General features: G+C 32.0%; 1 protein-coding gene across 1 annotated transcript in view; it reads right to left on the bottom strand.

Annotated features, from left to right (window-relative positions):
* Window positions 1–13,920: 13,920 nt before the first annotated feature.
* The window catches only part of LOC143244663 (lipase maturation factor 1-like), a 35,305-nt gene continuing 29,770 nt past the window's right edge, over window positions 13,921–19,455 (bottom strand). The window contains 2 exon segments of the mRNA XM_076489751.1: window positions 13,921–14,295; window positions 16,569–16,681. Coding sequence (XP_076345866.1) covers window positions 14,133–14,295; window positions 16,569–16,681 — 276 coding nt within the window. The 3' untranslated portion in view covers window positions 13,921–14,132.

The raw sequence follows: 19,455 nt of genomic DNA, 5'->3' as shown, positions 1-19,455 counted from the left end.
GTTTAATAAACGAAATCAAATGATAAAGTTGGGAAAACTTTTATTTATTTATTGTTGTTCTACTCATCTAATCTGTCAATTATAGAGCTTTTTATAAATAGTTACCCTACGAGGGCTGTTCAAAAAATACGCGGACTGTTTGAATTGAGCGGCTCCAGTTGGTTCCAGGGGAATCCGCTTGGTGTCGCTAGGTTCGCACAGATCAGCTGATTACGACGCCATTTCCCGATTGCAGATATCTTCATTTGGGTATTAGCTACGCGGTTTTAAGTGAAGTGCGATTTTTTTTCGTTTGGCGGATTTCAGAATGAATGACCTGAAGGAGCAACGACTTGCTGTGAAATTATGTGTTAAACTTGGAAAATCTGCCACTGAAACTTTTGCTATGCTTAACACGGCTTACGGTGATGTTGCTATGAAGCGTACGGCATGTTTCAAGTGGCATGAACGTTTTAAGGATGGTCGACAGTCCATTGAAGATGATAAGCGTCCTGGACGTCCTTCCACGTCAACTGACGACCCACACGTCGACAAAATCAACACCCTGGTGCGGGCAACTCGACGTCTGACTGTCAGGGAGCTTGCTGAAGAGTGTGGGATATCAGTTGGATCTTGTTACGAGATTTTGACCGAAACATTGAAGATGCACCGCGTTGCTGCGAAATTCAGCCCTCAGAACTCGTGAGTTTTTAGCCAAACACTCGATCACTGTTCTTCCCCACCCCCCTACTCACCTGATCTTGCTCCTTGCGACTTTTTCTTGTTCCCCAAACTCAAAAGACCATTGAAAGGAAGAAGATTTGAGACGATTCCCGAGATTAAGGCAAATGCGACGAAGGAGCTGGAGGACATTACAAAAGAACGTACCAGGACTGTTTCAACAAGTGGAAACACCGTGGAGGAGAGTACTTTGAAGGGGTCCCAGACCTGTAACTTCTAAATAAAGTACATTTTGTTTTATGACGTCAGTCCGCGTATTTTTTTAACAGACCTCGTATATGTAATTACCACCCATTCTTTTTTGACTAATGGACATTATATTTAAACCAGTGTTGGTGTGGGGAATGCATGGTAAATTTTAACCAGGTGCTTTTAGAAACAATGATCGAGTGAGGTAATCACTTTGGTACTGGTTGGTCATGTTATTGGTACTTCGATCTGTTCGAGTTTGGACTATCGAAATTATACTATAATGGTGCTCAAAGTTTGTTGAGCAGTAGTTAAATAAAGGTTATTTAAACAGAGTTCAATGAAAGAACTGACGCTATAAGGTAAACAATCTAAACAAAAAACATTAATTAAAAATTAAAAGATGCAAGCTCAATTAGTGGAATTTTGTATAGTTGAAGACGAAGAAAAATGGATCAACTGGAAAAAACACAAATACAAAATAAACATGTGTAAACCAAAGAGATGGTAATAATATAATTGTCTTGCTAAATTTGTGTTCTAAAATGAACCATCAAACAAAATTAAACTGAGGTAGGATTTATTTCAAATCAAAACCAAAGAACCCAAATCCTTGTAGAATATGTATTATACAAACTTAAGTTTGTAACCAAGATATTCTTTAATTAACATTTTTATAAACCTATCAGTAAAATTGACATATGATGAATCACAGTGCTAATATGGAACACGATATACAAAAGTAAGGTATATAAATTCTATATTGGCTTCGTGGTATTAATATACCTATCGTTCTTGAAATTAAAAGCCCTGCAGTATTTTCAGCCACAACTTCTGTAGTTTGTAACTCCCGTTATATGCGTTGTAATCAATTGTTACGCTAATTAGGGTATAGTTTCACAATGATCTATAATCTTGTCGTGTATATCGTCTGAGCTGGCAAAAGATGTTTTTTTAGTCGTTAGTTTTATTTTTATTTCATTCAATCTATTGAAAATATTTTCATTGAAGGACACACATATTTAACGTTTTGAAGATTTGTTTTACGTGTTATGTCCGTGTAAAACTTTTGTACATTCAATACTCAGAGAAAGATACGCCTTAACTTTCAATGTCTTTTGATTTGTATATACCCTAATCATAAAGTTCGTGAATTACCAGGTTGAGTCGACTTAACCAACTTCTAGCCAAGATTAGTTAATGGGTTAGCTATTTCCTGTTTCAATTCATCTTTATCCTGTTTCCTGCCCTCTTCAATTTCAAAACACCCAGAACACGTAGAGATACTGTCACAATGTATGTTAGAGTTAAGTCGTTGGAAACTGACCTGTCGAGTACTTGCTTTATTTGGCAAGAGCGGCGCCAGAAGGTAGACGATAAACCCATGTGGCTTAAATCTGAGCCTTCTATATTGATATACAGAAATATAGGTCAGCTTCATGCTTCAACGAAGAGTAGCTAAAAACAGAAAAATATACTAAACAGGTTTCCTTATTTCAAATTGTATTTATACCAAACAGGATTCAGGATACCCAAATCCCATCTTAATTATATGACAATCTTTCCTTCTAAGCTAACTCGAGGTTTAACTTAAACAATGCGTTTAATTATGGGCATCAGACTATCAGCAACTCTTGCCGAAATGAAGTTACCTGAATTTCTTTTTTTGTTAAATTGTTTTGTGGTTTTAGAATATGTACAAACATAATTGTTATTGTTTGTTTTGTTTTACGAATTTTAGAAAAAGCGATAAAAGATTTCTATCTTAACTTCAATTCAATGACTGGTTAATTTTTTAATATAAACTTTATTTACATTGTTTTTCGCATGATCAGAAAAAGGGTTGCGCACATCAATACAAGTCATTTACGTTATTTAGTTTTCACCCTTTCTACTTCTATAACTGGTGATTCTTATAAGGTAGTAATTTTTAAAAGTCAAACTTACAAGTTTAACTTTTGAAAATTTTTTTATATGAATGTTCTGTAAAGGAATAGGTTCACACAAATGAATATTAAGTAGTAGCATCTGGGTTATGAAAACATAGATATCTGACTGTTAACTACAACATACATGTTATGAAACACGTGCCTATTAATGATAACTGTAATATCTAGGTTAATCATTAAAATATTTAAATATCTGAGTAATGGATAGGACAGACACCTTATGACAAGCTGATATACATATGTGTGTGTGTGTGTGTGTGTGAGCCTGATTACTTCCTAAAATATGTTGAAATACATTCAGTTTTCTCGTGTTATTTATATATTACAATCCAATACAGCATACTAAGCCCGATACTTTGATTTCTTAAATGTGCCTCTTTTTCTTGAATAAGTAAAAATTTATAAAATTAACTTTTCTCTTTCTCAATTTATCTTGAAGGTTCGTTGAATTAATTCGAAAAAAAGCTTGTAATTTTGAAAACAGTTATTCAAATGTGACACTATACATACATTTTGTCAAGTATTCAACGTTATTTCCCTCCAGTAGCTCAGCGGTAAATCTGAAGAATTATAACTCTAAAAAATCGGTGGACACAGCATAAATAACCCATTATATAGCTTTATGCCTACCAAGAAACAAATCATCATTTCTATGTTCATGTTTGTCTGCAGTTTGTTTGGAGCACTATCCGGTGTACATTACAGGGCTGTAAGACAGTCATGAGTCATAATACGGAGGTCAGCGAATTTTTACAATACAACATTACTGTACAAGTAGAAAAACGCGGAAGTGGAGACGTTGTGCATCCTGAAAGATCAAATATTCAGGTAATTTATATGCAACACTCTACTGAACTTTCACCTTGTTATTTATTATTCTGCCTTGCAGAAACGTTCTTTTCAGATTCATGTGGCAAACCAAAATATTTTTGGAATTGCCGTTCTAATCTAGTAAGTCATATTCTTATTGTTCCATGCAATTACTGAATTTTATGTGCTTATATCTACATCTAACAATTATATCTGTGTTACCCAAATAGTATGTTTAAACGTTTAAATGCACACAGTCCAAGATCGCCAAATAGTTATGTATAAATAAAATACGGAAGTGGTGGTGGTGTTACACTAAAAGTTCTTAAATTTAAAGTATTTTTCCATCATTTGCGAAAGAAAATTAGTTCCACATATTTCATTACTAATGTATGTGCTATGTAAGCTGTGAAATACGCATTCCAAGCTAAATGATTGATATCATAAGCGTAGAAAACAAAATATGGCAAGGATCCAATATTCCAAAGTTGAAAATGAATCAAGCTTGTCAGAAGTACACCTCTCGGAGACATTCAGAAATTAAGAGGACATGCTCCCCCCTTTTTGTTTTTACAGTAAGATTGGCATTTCGATTCTACTTTGGGCCAGGATATAATAGAAATGAAGGAAAAGAAACACACAAAATTAATGTGAAAATAAATAAGTGGTTTAATGACCAACGTACAGGACCTTCTATTCTTTATATTTTACTTTCTTTGACTCTTTATCTTCAGCTGCTAAAGTCATTTGTAAATCTTCATCTGTTTATGATAAGTCGTTTTATTTTTGAGTTAAAAATCTCAATTGTAAAATTATCGAAATTATGAAGTAAAAGGTTGAAGTGGGTGCTGGTCCTCCTGCACTGACAGTGGGAGAGTTGGATCAAAGATACATAAATTACCATACTACTAGTCAGTTTTCCCATTCAGACTTTTCGAATTACCTCATCTTAATGAGGTACAAACATCTATAAGTTTAATTAATGGCTGTGAACTTTTGCATCATAAACCTAAAACTATTAGAGTACATACAACTCGCACCTACTTATTTGTTTTTTGTTGAATTTTGCACAAAGCTATTCGAGGAGTAACTGCGCTAGCCTTCCATAATTTTGGAATTATAGATTAGTCGGAAGGTAGATAACTAACACCACAAACTAGTGAGTTACTCTAACAGAACAGTAGAATTTGACTGTCATTATTGTAACACACTCGGAAGCACCTGTTTTTCTTGCGATAGCGGGAGGAGGGGACCAAACCATAGACCCACGGTTCGACACACTGATCACTAGGACACTCTCAACCCCTTATACATATATACTCAGGTTATACACGATTGCATTGTTTCACCCGTAAGCACAGTAATACTTTCAGTTCTGCTCAAGAACATTTTACGCATTGACTACCCAACCAGTTAGCTTGAAGACTGCCAGATAACAGTATATCTTTTCAAAGTTTAAAGTATATAGTATTTTTGTGGACGAAGTTATAAGAAACTTCATAAAATGTCTTGTTGTGTAGCTGAATATTTTTTATATTGTTTTGTAGCATTTAGCTTCAGTTATAGCTAAAAAACAATCATAGTTAATAAAATTAATGCAATTTTTTTTACTTTATACCTACAGTTGAGTAAAATAAATGTATTATTAAATATTATCTAACTGTCAGAGCAGCAGCTCTTCAAAAGTAAATTTCTTTCTTTTTGCTGCCGACAATATAAATGTGGCGCGCATTTTTGTAAGTGTGTTCAAGAAGCAGTGTAACAGGTAGATGAGCCATTATATTTACAATGGCTAGAAAAGTGGACATTTGAGCGTTTGTCGGAATGGACCAAGTGTAATGTGGTTGCAACACATGTACCATTGATGATCCTACGTGCTGACAAAGTTCTTGCTTTTTGGTGCCAAGGCTGATCAAAACTAGTCACTTCAGGTAATTTGTCACAGTTGACACAGAAAGGTGAAAATTATAGTCTTGAGTAGCGTCTCTTAACTGTGGCAATATTCAAAGCTCTGTTTCGTTACTGACAAACATATAAACGAAAAAGAATTATGTAAATCAAGGTACTTACATACATATATACAGTAACGTCTGGCTAAAGTCCCATTTTAAACCTTGTAAATTCCGTGATTTCCACTTCAATGACGTCATTAGCACTGTTTCAGACTTGTAACCTACCTAATGTATTTCTTAGCACCGTCTAAAACCGGCCAGTGTACAGAGCCAGAATTTAAAATAAAAGATTTTTATGGTGTCCACTGAGTAAAATAAACTATAGATTTGAATATTACTAACTAAATATTATTAAATAAAAACTACAAAAAATTACTTATCAATCAACAGATTTCGTCAAAAGCCAGATTGAAATCTTTCTTTTTGTAAATTGGTAAATGTGAAAGTTACACCTCATCTGGTATGGTATCTATCATCCATACATCACTTTTTTATGTTACTTTTTAATAATTGAATCTCCAGGAGACATTGGGCCCCGCATGGCCAAGTGTGTTAAGGCATGCGACTCGTAATCTGAGGGTCGCGGGTTTGCATCCCCTTCGCGCCAAACATGCTCGCCCTTTCAGCCGTGGGGGCGTTATAATGTGACGGTCAATCCCACTATTCGTTGGTAAAAGAGTAGTCCAAGAGTTGGCGGTGGGTGGTGATGACTAGCTGCCTTCTCTCTAGTCTTACACTGCTAAATTAGGGACGGCTAGCACAGATAGCTCTCGAGCTCGAGTAGCTTAGTGCGAAATTCAAAACAAACAAACCAGATGACATTATGGCATCATGGTTAAAGTAATAAGTTTTTTTGTTGTTTTTTTCAAATAACTTTTAATTAAGAATAAAATAAACATGTTTGAGTTTGAAACGAGTCTTGGATTTTGAAATTTTCATTACATGAAATGCCTACTTATAAAATGGGATTGATGTGTATTCTAGTATTGTTTCTCAACATATGTGTTATTTCTTTGTAAAGACTTTGGTTCTATTTACATGTGTTTTGGGACTCGTTTACGTGAGGTGTCATTCCATGCATACTTATCCTTGTATGGAGTTTTGTTTAGACCTTTATATGAACTTTGGTTTTGCTTACATGTGTTTTGAGATTCACCTACATGAGATGTGTTATCCCATACATACTTATCGTTGTACGGATTTTGGTGTTTTATTGTATATGCGTCTTGGAATTCGTTTACGGTTTTTGATTCTGTCAAGTATTTCTTTATATTTATTTTGGCAAGAATATGACACTGCATTTGTTCCGATACAGTGCTTTGGAAAACTTTCACAATAGCCGCGGGAAAATTTTAGTGTTCACAAATACAACTGATGCCAGTAGAAACACGCCCACCTTTGTGTAACTACTGTCGATAACAGCCCTTTTTTCTTTACTTTCTTTCACATTACGCATACGATTTAGTTGCTTCATAAGATTATACTTATGTTTTTATATGTTGAGAAAATATCAGTAGTGATACAGAAAAAAAAGTCTGAAGAAATAAATGACCAGAAAGAAAAATTATTTATATAAAAGTTCGAAAACATGTTTTAAACCATATGATAGGTTTCAAAATTATGTTTCAGTTAATGTGCACCTGCCGTTGATAAACATTTGTTTAATACTATATGACGAATTTTTGGTGAGCTCGTCTGTGAAAAATTAATTATAGTCTTTAATTAGATAAAGATATATACTTATATGGGCAGGGTCCTGTAAAATTGCAGATGCTACTGCTTTTTATCTTGTGGTTGAAAATTTTCATAAAATAAAGTAAAAATTTAATTGTGTAAGATGATTTGATTCGCTGAGCTCGTTTTAAGAGTCTGATAATACATTTATGTTCTGCTAAGTTACCACTCCCTAATAATTCATTTACTGGTGTTTAGTTAATTTCTCCATCTCATCTGTCTAATAATATGACATTTATTAGGTGTTCGGTTATGTTCCCTTTGATTAGTAATACGTTTACAGGGTGTTTGTTTAAATCCCGTTGGCTGATAATACGACATTTACGTATATGCTTGTTTAAGTCCCCACTATTTCAGTTAAAAGCTTTTCATTAACTATAATTTGTTAACGTTTCGAATTAAACGTTTTACCGTTTTTAATAACAACAAACACGAGACGCGTTGCCCTTTATGGGTTCGTCACATACTTTTGGACACAAGAAAGTTGCTTGAAAAGAACTATCACAATTTTCATGAAAACCGCACAGTTTGCATCATTTCACTCTGAAGCTTAATTAGATACAACTATTATCACACAAAATTCAGAAGGGGTCCAAATTATAAAATGGCAGTTTTTGCAAAACATTTCTAGTCAGGCCGGATTAATACATATTCGCAAATTACGTCATAGCGTAGGGACCTAGGTAAATAAGGGTTCCATTCGAGGTTAGTTTTATTTATCCTCCCTCTCCAAGCCTTTTATAAAATGACACTCCCAGTTGAAATTTGCCAAGAAAATACCGATAACTTTTTTTAAAGGTTTAAATAATTTCCGCAAGATAGCAATCTACCAACGTATATTAGAAATCTTGATGTGAAACAAGGGTTTAGGTTTCGGCATTGCTTTAAGAGATAAAAAGATGATTATAACTTACGTGACTGATAATAATTATGTTGTTAAAAACTTCCCACAGATGTCAGTAAAAGGCTCTGCGTATGGTACGTACACGTGCAAGCTAATCAGGATAGCATAATAATACTCTAGTGTTGCAAAGGTGAATAAATAGAAAAAATAAGATTGATAGATTTAAACAAACATATGGATAAACGAATAGAGAGATAAATAGATAGGTTATTTTTAATTGTATGTTACTGGTTTATCTCATTATATCTTTTTGCTGCTTGCATTAGTTGAATTATAAATGCATAGGGGTGACATGTTTTATAATTTTCAACTACAAGTCGATAACTGAAAATATTCTGTGTTTGGAAAGCAAATACAATTATAATTTCTATGGATGTATTTTGTCCACTAACATTTTTATCATATACTTTCAACTACAAACTATAGTTTGCATATAGACTTTTATAAAACTTGATCGACCATTTTTTATACTAAATTTTATTATGAGACACATTTGATTCGTCAAACAAAGATAATGGCTAAAAATACAAACTTAAATATTTCTACGTATCTTTTGAGAAAAAGTTAAAATTATTGTGTTATAATATCGATTAAGGCCCTCAGTGGTACAACAGCATATCCGCAGACACTAAAATCCAGGCTTCTACACCCCTGGTGAGCAAATCGCAGCAAGACGGTTGTGCAGCTTTGCCTTTGAACTGCAAACAAGACAGCGACTAAATTTTATTTATAAGAGCGCTATCTATTGTCAAGATAAAATAGCACGTATATACATATATATATTTAATATCTACTAGGGAAGGAACAGACAAGTTATTTAATAATGCCTGGCGAAGAATACTTTTTGCTTTACCAACATATTAATTTTAAGTTAAAAAAAACATAGATTGCTTATTTCTAAAACACATACGGATTGGAAAACTTTTAGCCTATATATATATTTTTTAAATTATCTATCTTTATTTATATCCTATTATTTTCATATAATTTTATTTTTAATTTCTTGGGGATCCGGCCAGCTTTCCTGACTTTAATTAAGCTCTAAGTAACTTAGTGAAAATCGTTCAATTTCCATGTATTATTTTAGTCAATTAATGAAAAATGCTCAGGTAACTCGTTTGATGTTTTCTAAGACTTATAGAAATCATAAGCCTCCAGATGAAAAAAAAGCAAAATACATGGATGTTATCAGATTTGGAGATGTTCCTTGCTTGTGAGGAAGGAGTGTGGTGATGTATTCTTTAAATGGTTAATGCTTTCAACTCTTCTCGTTGAACAAAGTTCTTAATGTAGACTGTTGCTATTGAAGGCGTTTTATAATTTACCAACACTCCAATACCAAAGCGTATTTCATATACTCTTAACAGTTTTTAGTTAAACGAAGTGCTACAAAGTGGGATATTTTATGGTATGCCCACCGTGAGAATCGAAACCTGAATTTTCGCGTTATAGGCTCCCAGATTCATCAGGGACATTATTGATGAAATCGTCTCTCAGTTGCTCAGGTGTGTTTGTGGACTTGCAGCACTAAAAACCGGATTTCGTATTCCGTGATGGGCACAACAGAGATAATCCATCTTATAGCTTTGTTCTCAACTACAAACAATCGACAAAATCAAATATTAAAATGTATTATTATTTAAGAAACGTGTAACTTTATCTTACTAAAGCAAATGTTTTGGCTCACAAAATTTGATCTAACTGACAGGAAATCAATTAATATTCGTAATTTCATTCATGATCTTCGTTAAAATTATTATTTGTATTAAAAATTATTTCGGCTAACCAAAGTTATACACGTTCGATTAAACTGCAAGTATTTTTGCTCCGATGAAGCGGAAACGTATGGTCATCTGAAATTCCAAATTTTAACCCACATTTTCTAGAAAAAGCCCATTTTATATTTTTAGTGCAGTTACTACTACTTCCTCAAAGAGAAATATGTTTTAGAACTTTTACATAAAAATTGCCATATATTTCAGTTTTCCTAACATTTCTGCGAAATGAAAAAAATAGTATCTTTGTACTGTTTCGTGTAATAACGTTTTATTTGTTTCGTATCAAGTATTGATTTTGCACGTTTTATGTTCTTGCAGTTCCGTACTGTATTATTGGAAATTACACAGTCTTCGAATACAAAGAACACGAGAGCTAATTTCTCACCAAAGTAAAGAACATAACTATCAACTAACCATAATAAATATTGCCAATCTAATAAATCGTTATTATTTAAAGAAATTTCTAGTTTATTCATGCGTAGTTCAAAAATGTAATGAAAGTGTTTCGTTATTTTCTAAACTATTATGCACACGCACTGAAATAAAACAAAGCTAACACGTTTATAATTCCTCTTGCGATCGTTCCTCTAAAGCAGTGGTTCTTAACCTTTTTCAGTGTTTGCACCCCTTTCAAATCAGTAATCATTTCTCGCACCCCCTGGAAACTTAAGTATAAAAAAAGCTAAAAATATAAAGCATACTCTTATGTAAAAATATAGATTTTCTTTAATTATTCATGGGCATCCTCGCACCCCTGGTTAAGAACCCCTGCTCTAAATTAAATCGGTCCAAATATGTAAATTAAACGCTGTTTCGTGTAAGCCGGGGTTATTTTACAACGAGCTAGTCATAAAACCCTTTATTAATGTTCACAACAGTAGCGTTCATCAAATGACTCGTACAAAAGTGGTGTTGCGTTTTTCCACTTGAAAATTATTTCTGAGGAGAAAACAAAAAAACCTCGAAATACGTTTTCCCACACTCTTACTTACAAGTTAATTAGTTCTGGAGAAGACAGTAGAACGTTTCTTATACAGTTCTTTAGAAGTCATGGCTAATTCATTCGTAAGAAATGGGTGGCATTTGTTAACAATAATTACACATCGCTTTCTGTTAAAACTAAACTGTCATTGCAATGCCGTATCTTATACATCTATTAGCGTTCAGTGCTTGGAAATCTTTCAAATAACTCCCAGTTGTTAACAGTTAACCAGTTGATGAATCTCAATTACTTGAATTAAAGAACCCTATTAAAAATGAAAAATATTTTAGTTGACTTTATATACTAGTAACAAACATACTTTTGGTGTAAACGTGCTTATCTCTGTTTAATGTATTCAGGATTACTGACGAAAAGTGTAATTCTTCGAAACAAGTATAACCCAATAACTCACGTTAATAAAAATTTAGACTGAACTGGACTTCCCTTGAACTTAGAAAAGAGAAGTTAAATAAATTTTAGGACACTAAGTTTATTTATTACATATTCATATTTGCTAAAAAAGCATATCTTTGTACAATATTTTATCATAAGCATACAAAAAGTACAGAGCGGTCTAAAATCACCTTTTCTCTTTTAGAATTTAATAATAAACTAAGAAAATAGAACTACGGTTTTCAACATATCGTAGTCCAACTCAATTTTTACTGGCATATTAGTAGACGTCTACGTATACAACATTAATGACTCTCAGCAAATTTTTGATTTCAATCCACGTTCGCACCATACCCACAGTTACAGTACGATAGTAGTTACGCTTGTCTTTCGCTCCCTATAGGTGTGTTACACCTTATCACTAACGTATCCCCATACTGTTTTCCTGTATTTTCGTCAGTAATTACGCTATACCACAAGTCACTGACTTGGTCTTTGTGTGACAAACATTAAGTCTTTTTTGCCCGGTTGCTGTTTTACAAGATAACATTACTACTGTGAAAAAAACAAAACATTACAATAAAAAAGTTTGAATTGGTCTAAAAGATATAGAAAACTACTTCGTAGTATTTATTCAGTTATTTAATTATAAATTTTTAAAACAGGAAAGATAATTTTGGGTCAACACGCTTATGAAACAAAAGTAATGGTCAAATCACTTAATACAGCTTGGATTTTCACTGCATTTAAAATATTTATTTCCGTTTGTTTGTTTTTCCGGTAATATATTATAGGTGCAAACAAGTTAAATGATCTAGCTTCGTAATATTACAAATAAATATAAGCATTGTCTATTAGCAATAAATAGATTTGTCTACTGTCATGTCGGGCTGAATACAATCTTCTGGTCTGTAGCCTATAGGCCTATTCAAAGAAATTCTCAACGAACTTTTCCCTAATATTTAGATCAGCTACTGTGCATGTCTACAGTTGTTAGATTTAATACCATTAGTTTTTCTTTATCTTATTCCACGCTTGATTTCCAATTTTACTTTTTCAATCTGTTTTGTCGAATTTCCATCGCATAATTATTTGATGTTCATTCATGCTTGCGTTATGGTCGACCACACGCGCTCTGAACACTGTACGGAAAATTTTCGTTATTTTCGCATCTGACCAGTTCTTAAATTTATTTTAGAATGGTACATCGTCGAAAAATGCATGCATTATATGTTCGAAGTTTCTCTTTAATTGAAATATCTGAAAACAAAACTTTCTCTGTTGTTGTTGTTATGCATTATCTTTGTCTTGTAGAAAACAATTTAGATTAATCCTGTTTTCAGTGATATTAGACTGTAAGTTATGATACTTCTTTTTCCTGTCAATTTCTTTATGAGGATGACAGATCAAGGAAAGTTAATCTGTTGCATTTCTCGTCAAACAACAAAACATTAATAGTTTCGTCTCGGGTTTACTTACCGAAAACTTGTGTACTGGAGAATGAACGCTCCCAGTAATCGAAATTTAGAATCTTACTTACTGTAAAAGCTGCAACTTGTAATAAAACATACAATTGATTTTTCAGTTTCAGTACTTGAGAAAATTCGAGATTTCTAGATCACTTTAAGAGTAACATCCTCAACTCCAGTCCACAGATTACACTAATTTATTACAGATGTTTATACAATTTTTCTTCCATCGTTCTTCAACCAAACAAAACTAGAAGTCAATACCATATTACGTTATGAATAAGGTTTGTTATCAGTTGGTATCTGTTTTATAGAAAAACTTCCTTCACTTATTTTGAAACATGCATGCAACTAAATATGTTTTTTTGTAAAACAAAGATGCCATCTAGACAAATGCAAATTTTCACTGGTTATGGTATTTTAATAGTTCAAAATTTGCACAAATATATAAATTTTAAATTTGAACCACACAGAAAAATGGTTTTTCACTACTTACAATTAAATAAGTTATAGATTTTGAAATTTTATATGTGTGTGTCTGTGTTTTGTTATACCAATGCCACATCTGGCTATTTGCTGTGTCCACAGAAGATATTCTAACCCCTAATTGAGTGGTGTGAATTACATCCAAACACTTACTATTGTTTCATTGAGGGATTTTTATATATACATATAATTTTTGAGCCACTTCAGTTTGGAAGAAATTTTTACTACTTTAAATTTTATGCAAATAATAATGTTTCTTTTGTACTGTATCTTGTACACAAAACAAATTTCAATACTTAGGCCAAAAAGTTTTATCTAGCATGCACCCTTAGAGCCTGCCAAGCAGTGACATAGGGGTCTCATCACCCTCCACAGATGTCTTCTCTGGAAGTTCAATAAGTGCATCACCTAGTATTAGTTTATTCATAAAAGTTTAACATTTTGCACTTTCTGCATGAAACTTTTCATTTTTCACCTCAACTCACAAGCCACCATTTAAAAGTACATAAATGATTATATATGAATATGTAAAAACCTGCCTTCATGAAAAAGAATGAATTTTGAAAACCAGCCTTTATTATTTTTTTAGGGAATTTACTTCAGCAAGTCGTATCACAATAGATAATACATAAAAAAAAAGGAACTCTAGTCTTTAACTTCCTTGGAATTTTTAGGTACATTTTGTCATGTCTGTAAACAAATGTTTCAGGTTTTATCTGCTGTTAGCAAATCAGAAATGTCAGAAGTTTATGATAAAAACCCAGGTTCAGATTTTCCATCCAAATCTTTCCATGACAGAACTCAAACTCTTAAGTGAGACAGGAGGGAGGTAGTTTCCAATATATCGTCTTTTCCACCAGTGCCCACGCTGACTGTTTCGACTGCCTAACTTAGTGTAGCTGTATCTGTAATGTTCTGCTTTCACAAACCTGAAATATAGGAGAATTGTAGAAAAACTAGTAATAATTTATAACAAAATTTAACATATGTATAATACAGTCATATTATAACATACTCTTCAAAAACTATTATAACTTTAACCTTAATTAAAATGCCTGCATTAAATGTTCAATCATTAACATCAACTGATATTGAGTTAAAGTAACTCTATGCTGGTGTTCAAGAGCTAATTTCATACTGCCTGCATTTCACCACAAACCTATTTATTTATACCTCAATGTTCTGGGCTCTTTGTACATCCATCCCCCCTATATTAAGTTACTAATAAAAGTTCAATAGTTTAAAGTGGCTGTGGTTCATCAGAAATATTATTATTTATGCTTTAATAGTCTGAACCTTTTTTATAATTATATCCTATCAAAAAGTATTACTTGACAAAAAACAAACAAAAAAAACGTATATGTGTGCGTGTCCATTTATAACTGTCAAACTGTTGGACCAATTTTCATCAAATTTAGTAGTACGTCCCAGTAAGGCCTGCCAAGCAATAACCCCCCTCCACCCATTAGAGTTAAAGATAGTATCGGCGTATTCATAAAAGTTCAGCATTTTGTACATCAATAAACATCCATAATTTATTTTGTTTTTATTTTAACAACTTAGCTATATCTCTTCAGTATTCCATTTCTACAGTTGACTCATAAAACACTTTAAGTCTAGACTGTATTTGTCACTAGCACTTACTGTCACATTTGTATAATCAGAAGTCTACAAACCTCCTCATCTCATTTCATTTTTTTTCCAAAAAATCCAAGTTCACAGAAAATTATATCATCCTTAAATTTTTTTTATATTAAAACACTTAAAACTGAACTTTTATAAAAAAATAACAACAAATAAGTTCCGCTCCTTATAAACTAATTGTCGTTAACACTCTACGAGCTCAAGGTTGAAACTTGCGTATTTGAAACGTAACAGCTTTGCAGAGTCTGGGAAAGAGACGCAAGTTTAACTGCTATCAATTTATATTTTTACTTCTCTGGAAAACACGTTAATCGTGACCCAATTTCTTCATCTTGCTACTACACATAGAACATAACTTTTCAATTTTGAGTTCTAAAAATATTTAAAATGCTGAAACAGCTCCCATAATTAACATCAAAGTTAACCACAAACCACAATATCTAAAGCTAAATTTTGCCACTCGTACGTGAAATGGTAGTTCCATTTTCTGAATGTAAATTGTACTAAAATTGATTATTGGTTTTTGCACATAAAAATAGTTCTTATAGTTAGAATATATAACATATTGCACAATCATATAAAAATTAAGATTTTCGTTACCTATGGTTTTACAAAGTTGTTTAAAATAACATAAATGCTGTTTTTTTTTTGTTTTTTTTTTATCTAGTGTCCATTCCTTTGTAGCCTTGAATCTGAACCAAAAGCCGACAATAAACTTAAAACATGTACGAAAACCTAAGTTTCTCTCCAATGTTTTGGTGACAGTCAAATCTTGTATTTAACCATTTGTTTCCTAACCTCTTCGAGGTAGTCCAAGATCTTATTGGTAAATTTTAATTCTTATACACAGGCTAACCTTACTGTATAACTTTGTTGTAAAGTACCGTGTTTCTCCGATAATAAGCCCTACCCTTAAAATAAGCCCTAGTTAAGAGTGGCAGGAAGAGGAAAGAAATAAAAAAAATTAATTTATTAATTAGTTTAATAGTTAGTTAATTAGTTTGTTTAAGTATTAATCAGTTAGTTTAATAGTTTTACTTTGTAACTTCATTTTTTTAATATATCAAAATAAGACATCCCCCGAAAATAAGCCCTAGTGTCATATTTTGGAGTGAAAATTAATATAAGCCCTGTCTTATTTTCGGAGAAACACGGTAGTTCTTTGTGAGATATCATCAATATAAGAGAAATTTCTCAGGAAAATTAACTTCAATGCATTCTCGAAGTAAAACTAGTAGAAGGAAACTGAAGTTAAATAAAATAAACAATATCTTAAAGCTTTACTACCCATGTGAAACCAAATGGACTGAAGGTGTATGTCTAAAGCCACTAAAAACATTAAATCTAAAAGGCAACTGTTAACTTTATTAAAGCTGTCCCTACTTCTTTGTGAAGTTTCTTAAATAAAAGGAATTTCAACTCAGAAAGATATCAATAATGAATTTCCAAAAACACACCAACGATCTAATTCTACTATAAGACAACTTCAGAAATGATCTTTTTCTTCTAGTTATGTAATTTTAAACTGACATAACTGATGAAAACAACTATACTGTACCTTGGTGGCATTTTCCTTTCAAATGGATTATGAGCCAAAAGTGACATTATTTCTTCACTATTGACAAGCAACTTAGCCGCTAGGTGCACAAGCCAGGGATTGTACTGGTAATTCTAATAAAGTGTTCAAAAAGTAAAACAGTACATTAAATACATCTATGTAAGGCCCATTATATTATGTTTATTACAAAAATAAGCCAATTTCAAAATTAAATTATGTTCAGGTACTTTTTATGTAAGACACCAGTTCTATATGGAGAATTCACTGCTTATCAGAATATTTGGAAAATATTAAACCTTAAACCTGTTTCAAAGGTGACGGCAAACAAGATAAACAGAGCAGTGCATAAACTAATGACAAACATCTGTATTTCATCAATTGTATGTTGTTCCTTTTTCTTTTTTTTTCAAAATCGGTATTATGATTATATCTTACTGAAAAAGTGAGTCATAGTATTTACAATAAATTATAAACACTGAATTCATTGTTCAACTTATTTTACTGTTCTCTACATTTTAAAACCCTTGGGTTTCAGTTGGTTTACATACCATGGATTACAGCAACACACTCTTTAAAAGTATTTTTTCTGAAGTGTAAAATCAGTAAATTTATATCAAAATGGATAATCAATACTTCTGAATAAAGCAAAAACTGATGTGAAAAACTTAGCATTCAATACTAAATTAAACAATTAAACAAGGATTGCACCAAGAAATTCTAAATTAAGTAGATATGCAGTTTGACTAGTTGTTTGAGTGGCAATTTGTATATCCAGCTCAGATTCAGTGAAAGTCTACATGTGAAATCAAATTAAACTCTTAGCCCATAATTAGTTTGTTGTTGTTTTTAAAGCTTTTGTTGTTCACTTTAAATGCCTTATCTTTAGTTTTGCAGATTATTTTATGGAAACTACAATCCTCCATCTTTTGTCTCTTGAAAATGCCAAACACAAAGACAAAGTTACTAAAAATTAGTAAAATCTCAAAAAAGTATTTTCATTTGTATTAGTTTCCCAAAAAAACTGTTCTTAGAGAAGTGAAGTGGATCTGAAGTAAGGAGGTGTAGCAATGAAGTCAAGAAACTTGGCAAAAGTTACAAAGGAGTTGTGTCACTTCTTGTTCAAAGCAATCCATTTCACAGTAGAAATTTCTACTGTCTGAATTTGGTACATTTAATGCATAAGTAATAATCTTGAATTTTGCTTCTGTGGAAAATTATATTCCAAAATCAATAACTAAAATATATCCTATGAGTATTTTAATTATGAAATATTTCTATTATTCAGGCTTAAGCACTTATCTTTAACTCTGGTATAAACTGCAAGTTAAATGGTGTGAAACAGAAAAATAGTCAGAAACTTAAAAAGCAGCAATATCTTTATTCCTCTCAATTTAGCTGGATATCACACTACTGTATATTTTGGTTATTATGGCAAACAAGCCAAAATGTTAAAAATCTATTTATGATCTGTGACTTACATAATTTACAACATCTACTGCAGTAATGACATAGGGGACATTCTATAAAAACATTTTTATTTTTCAATATATGAGAAAGTTTAATATGAATTTACTTTGCCTTTTGCTTACTAAGTTAGCATGATAATACTGTCAAGTATCTCGATCCATCAACTAACTTAGTACATACAGATAAAATGTTTCCCTTGATATTAAATAATTGCTACATCAGTAGGGTTTCACATGTCTCAGTTCTACCTCACATTGCTTGGCAAAGCTGGATAATAGAGATAATGATTTATAACTTACATAATAAATAAGAGATTAGCTCTTTTGCAATGGGCTCAGTATAATATAAAAGTTTGTATACACATTAAGTATTTGCATTTACTTTTGATACAAAATTTGGTAAACGTTTAGCAAATATTACAAGTTTTTCATACACAAAAGATTTTTTTATGAAATATTTTTACTAAAAAAATTTGTTTGTTGAAATATCAAGTCCATTTCATTATTAGTCTGAATGCAAACCGATTTCATGTTATGATTAAAAAACTATTCTTTAAATCTCAAATATTATTTGCATAATCTCTAAAACCTCCTAAATACATTTCAAGTGTTTGTTTTCAGTAAGACTATATTTTATGTTATTTTCTGTATCTTATCTACAGAGGGTCTGTAACGTGACTGATCTTGTAGCTATCACAAAAAAAATTAGAAAATAAATATAATTTATGCTGTTTTTCGTAACAGAATGTCTACATACCATAACATGAAGATACAAATGTTTAGTCTAAGTAGCTTAAGTCTCATAACATTAAATATTTTTTTTATTATATTGATGTTTCTCTCATGCCTAGCTAATATTATGTAACTTGCATTGACACAGTGCACGTGCACTCATGTTACCCTATCCAATAATGGTAAACTGACCTATGGTCTTTACAAAGTGACTCTGTCTTGGGTGTGTTTTAATGGCCTAGTATTTTGTAATATGCAGTTACATTTCAATTATTATACATTATATACGTGCATAGATTATTACTATTTAGAAGCACGTTATGAATTTTATTTTTCTTAAAATATAGAACAATAAATCAAGGAGTAAAGCAAACAATTCTCTTCTTGCTACAACATTTGAACTTGGTTGCTTCTAGACATAGGTTGCTAAGCATCTTAACATTTCAAATGGTGAGGATATCAATTTTTTTTTTTAATTTTATACATACAGTTGAATGATCAAAAAATCATAAGTATACTGGTACCATAGAATTACACTAATTTATTGAGCTTAACAACTAAGTTGTATTTAGGTCTAAAAAAACAAAACTTTGAGCATACTAAAGCCACAATCTATTCCTTGAAAACTTTTTTGAAAGAACAGGGTAGCCTTTTCACAGATTAAAATGGCTGGAAAAACCAAAAGGGAG

This window comes from Tachypleus tridentatus, chromosome 2 (genome assembly GCF_004210375.1).
Source record: "Tachypleus tridentatus isolate NWPU-2018 chromosome 2, ASM421037v1, whole genome shotgun sequence".
NCBI classification, from domain to species: domain Eukaryota; kingdom Metazoa; phylum Arthropoda; class Merostomata; order Xiphosura; family Limulidae; genus Tachypleus; species Tachypleus tridentatus.
The sequence above is the reverse complement of the archived record's forward strand: the minus strand, read 5'-3'. Positions and strand labels throughout refer to the sequence as shown.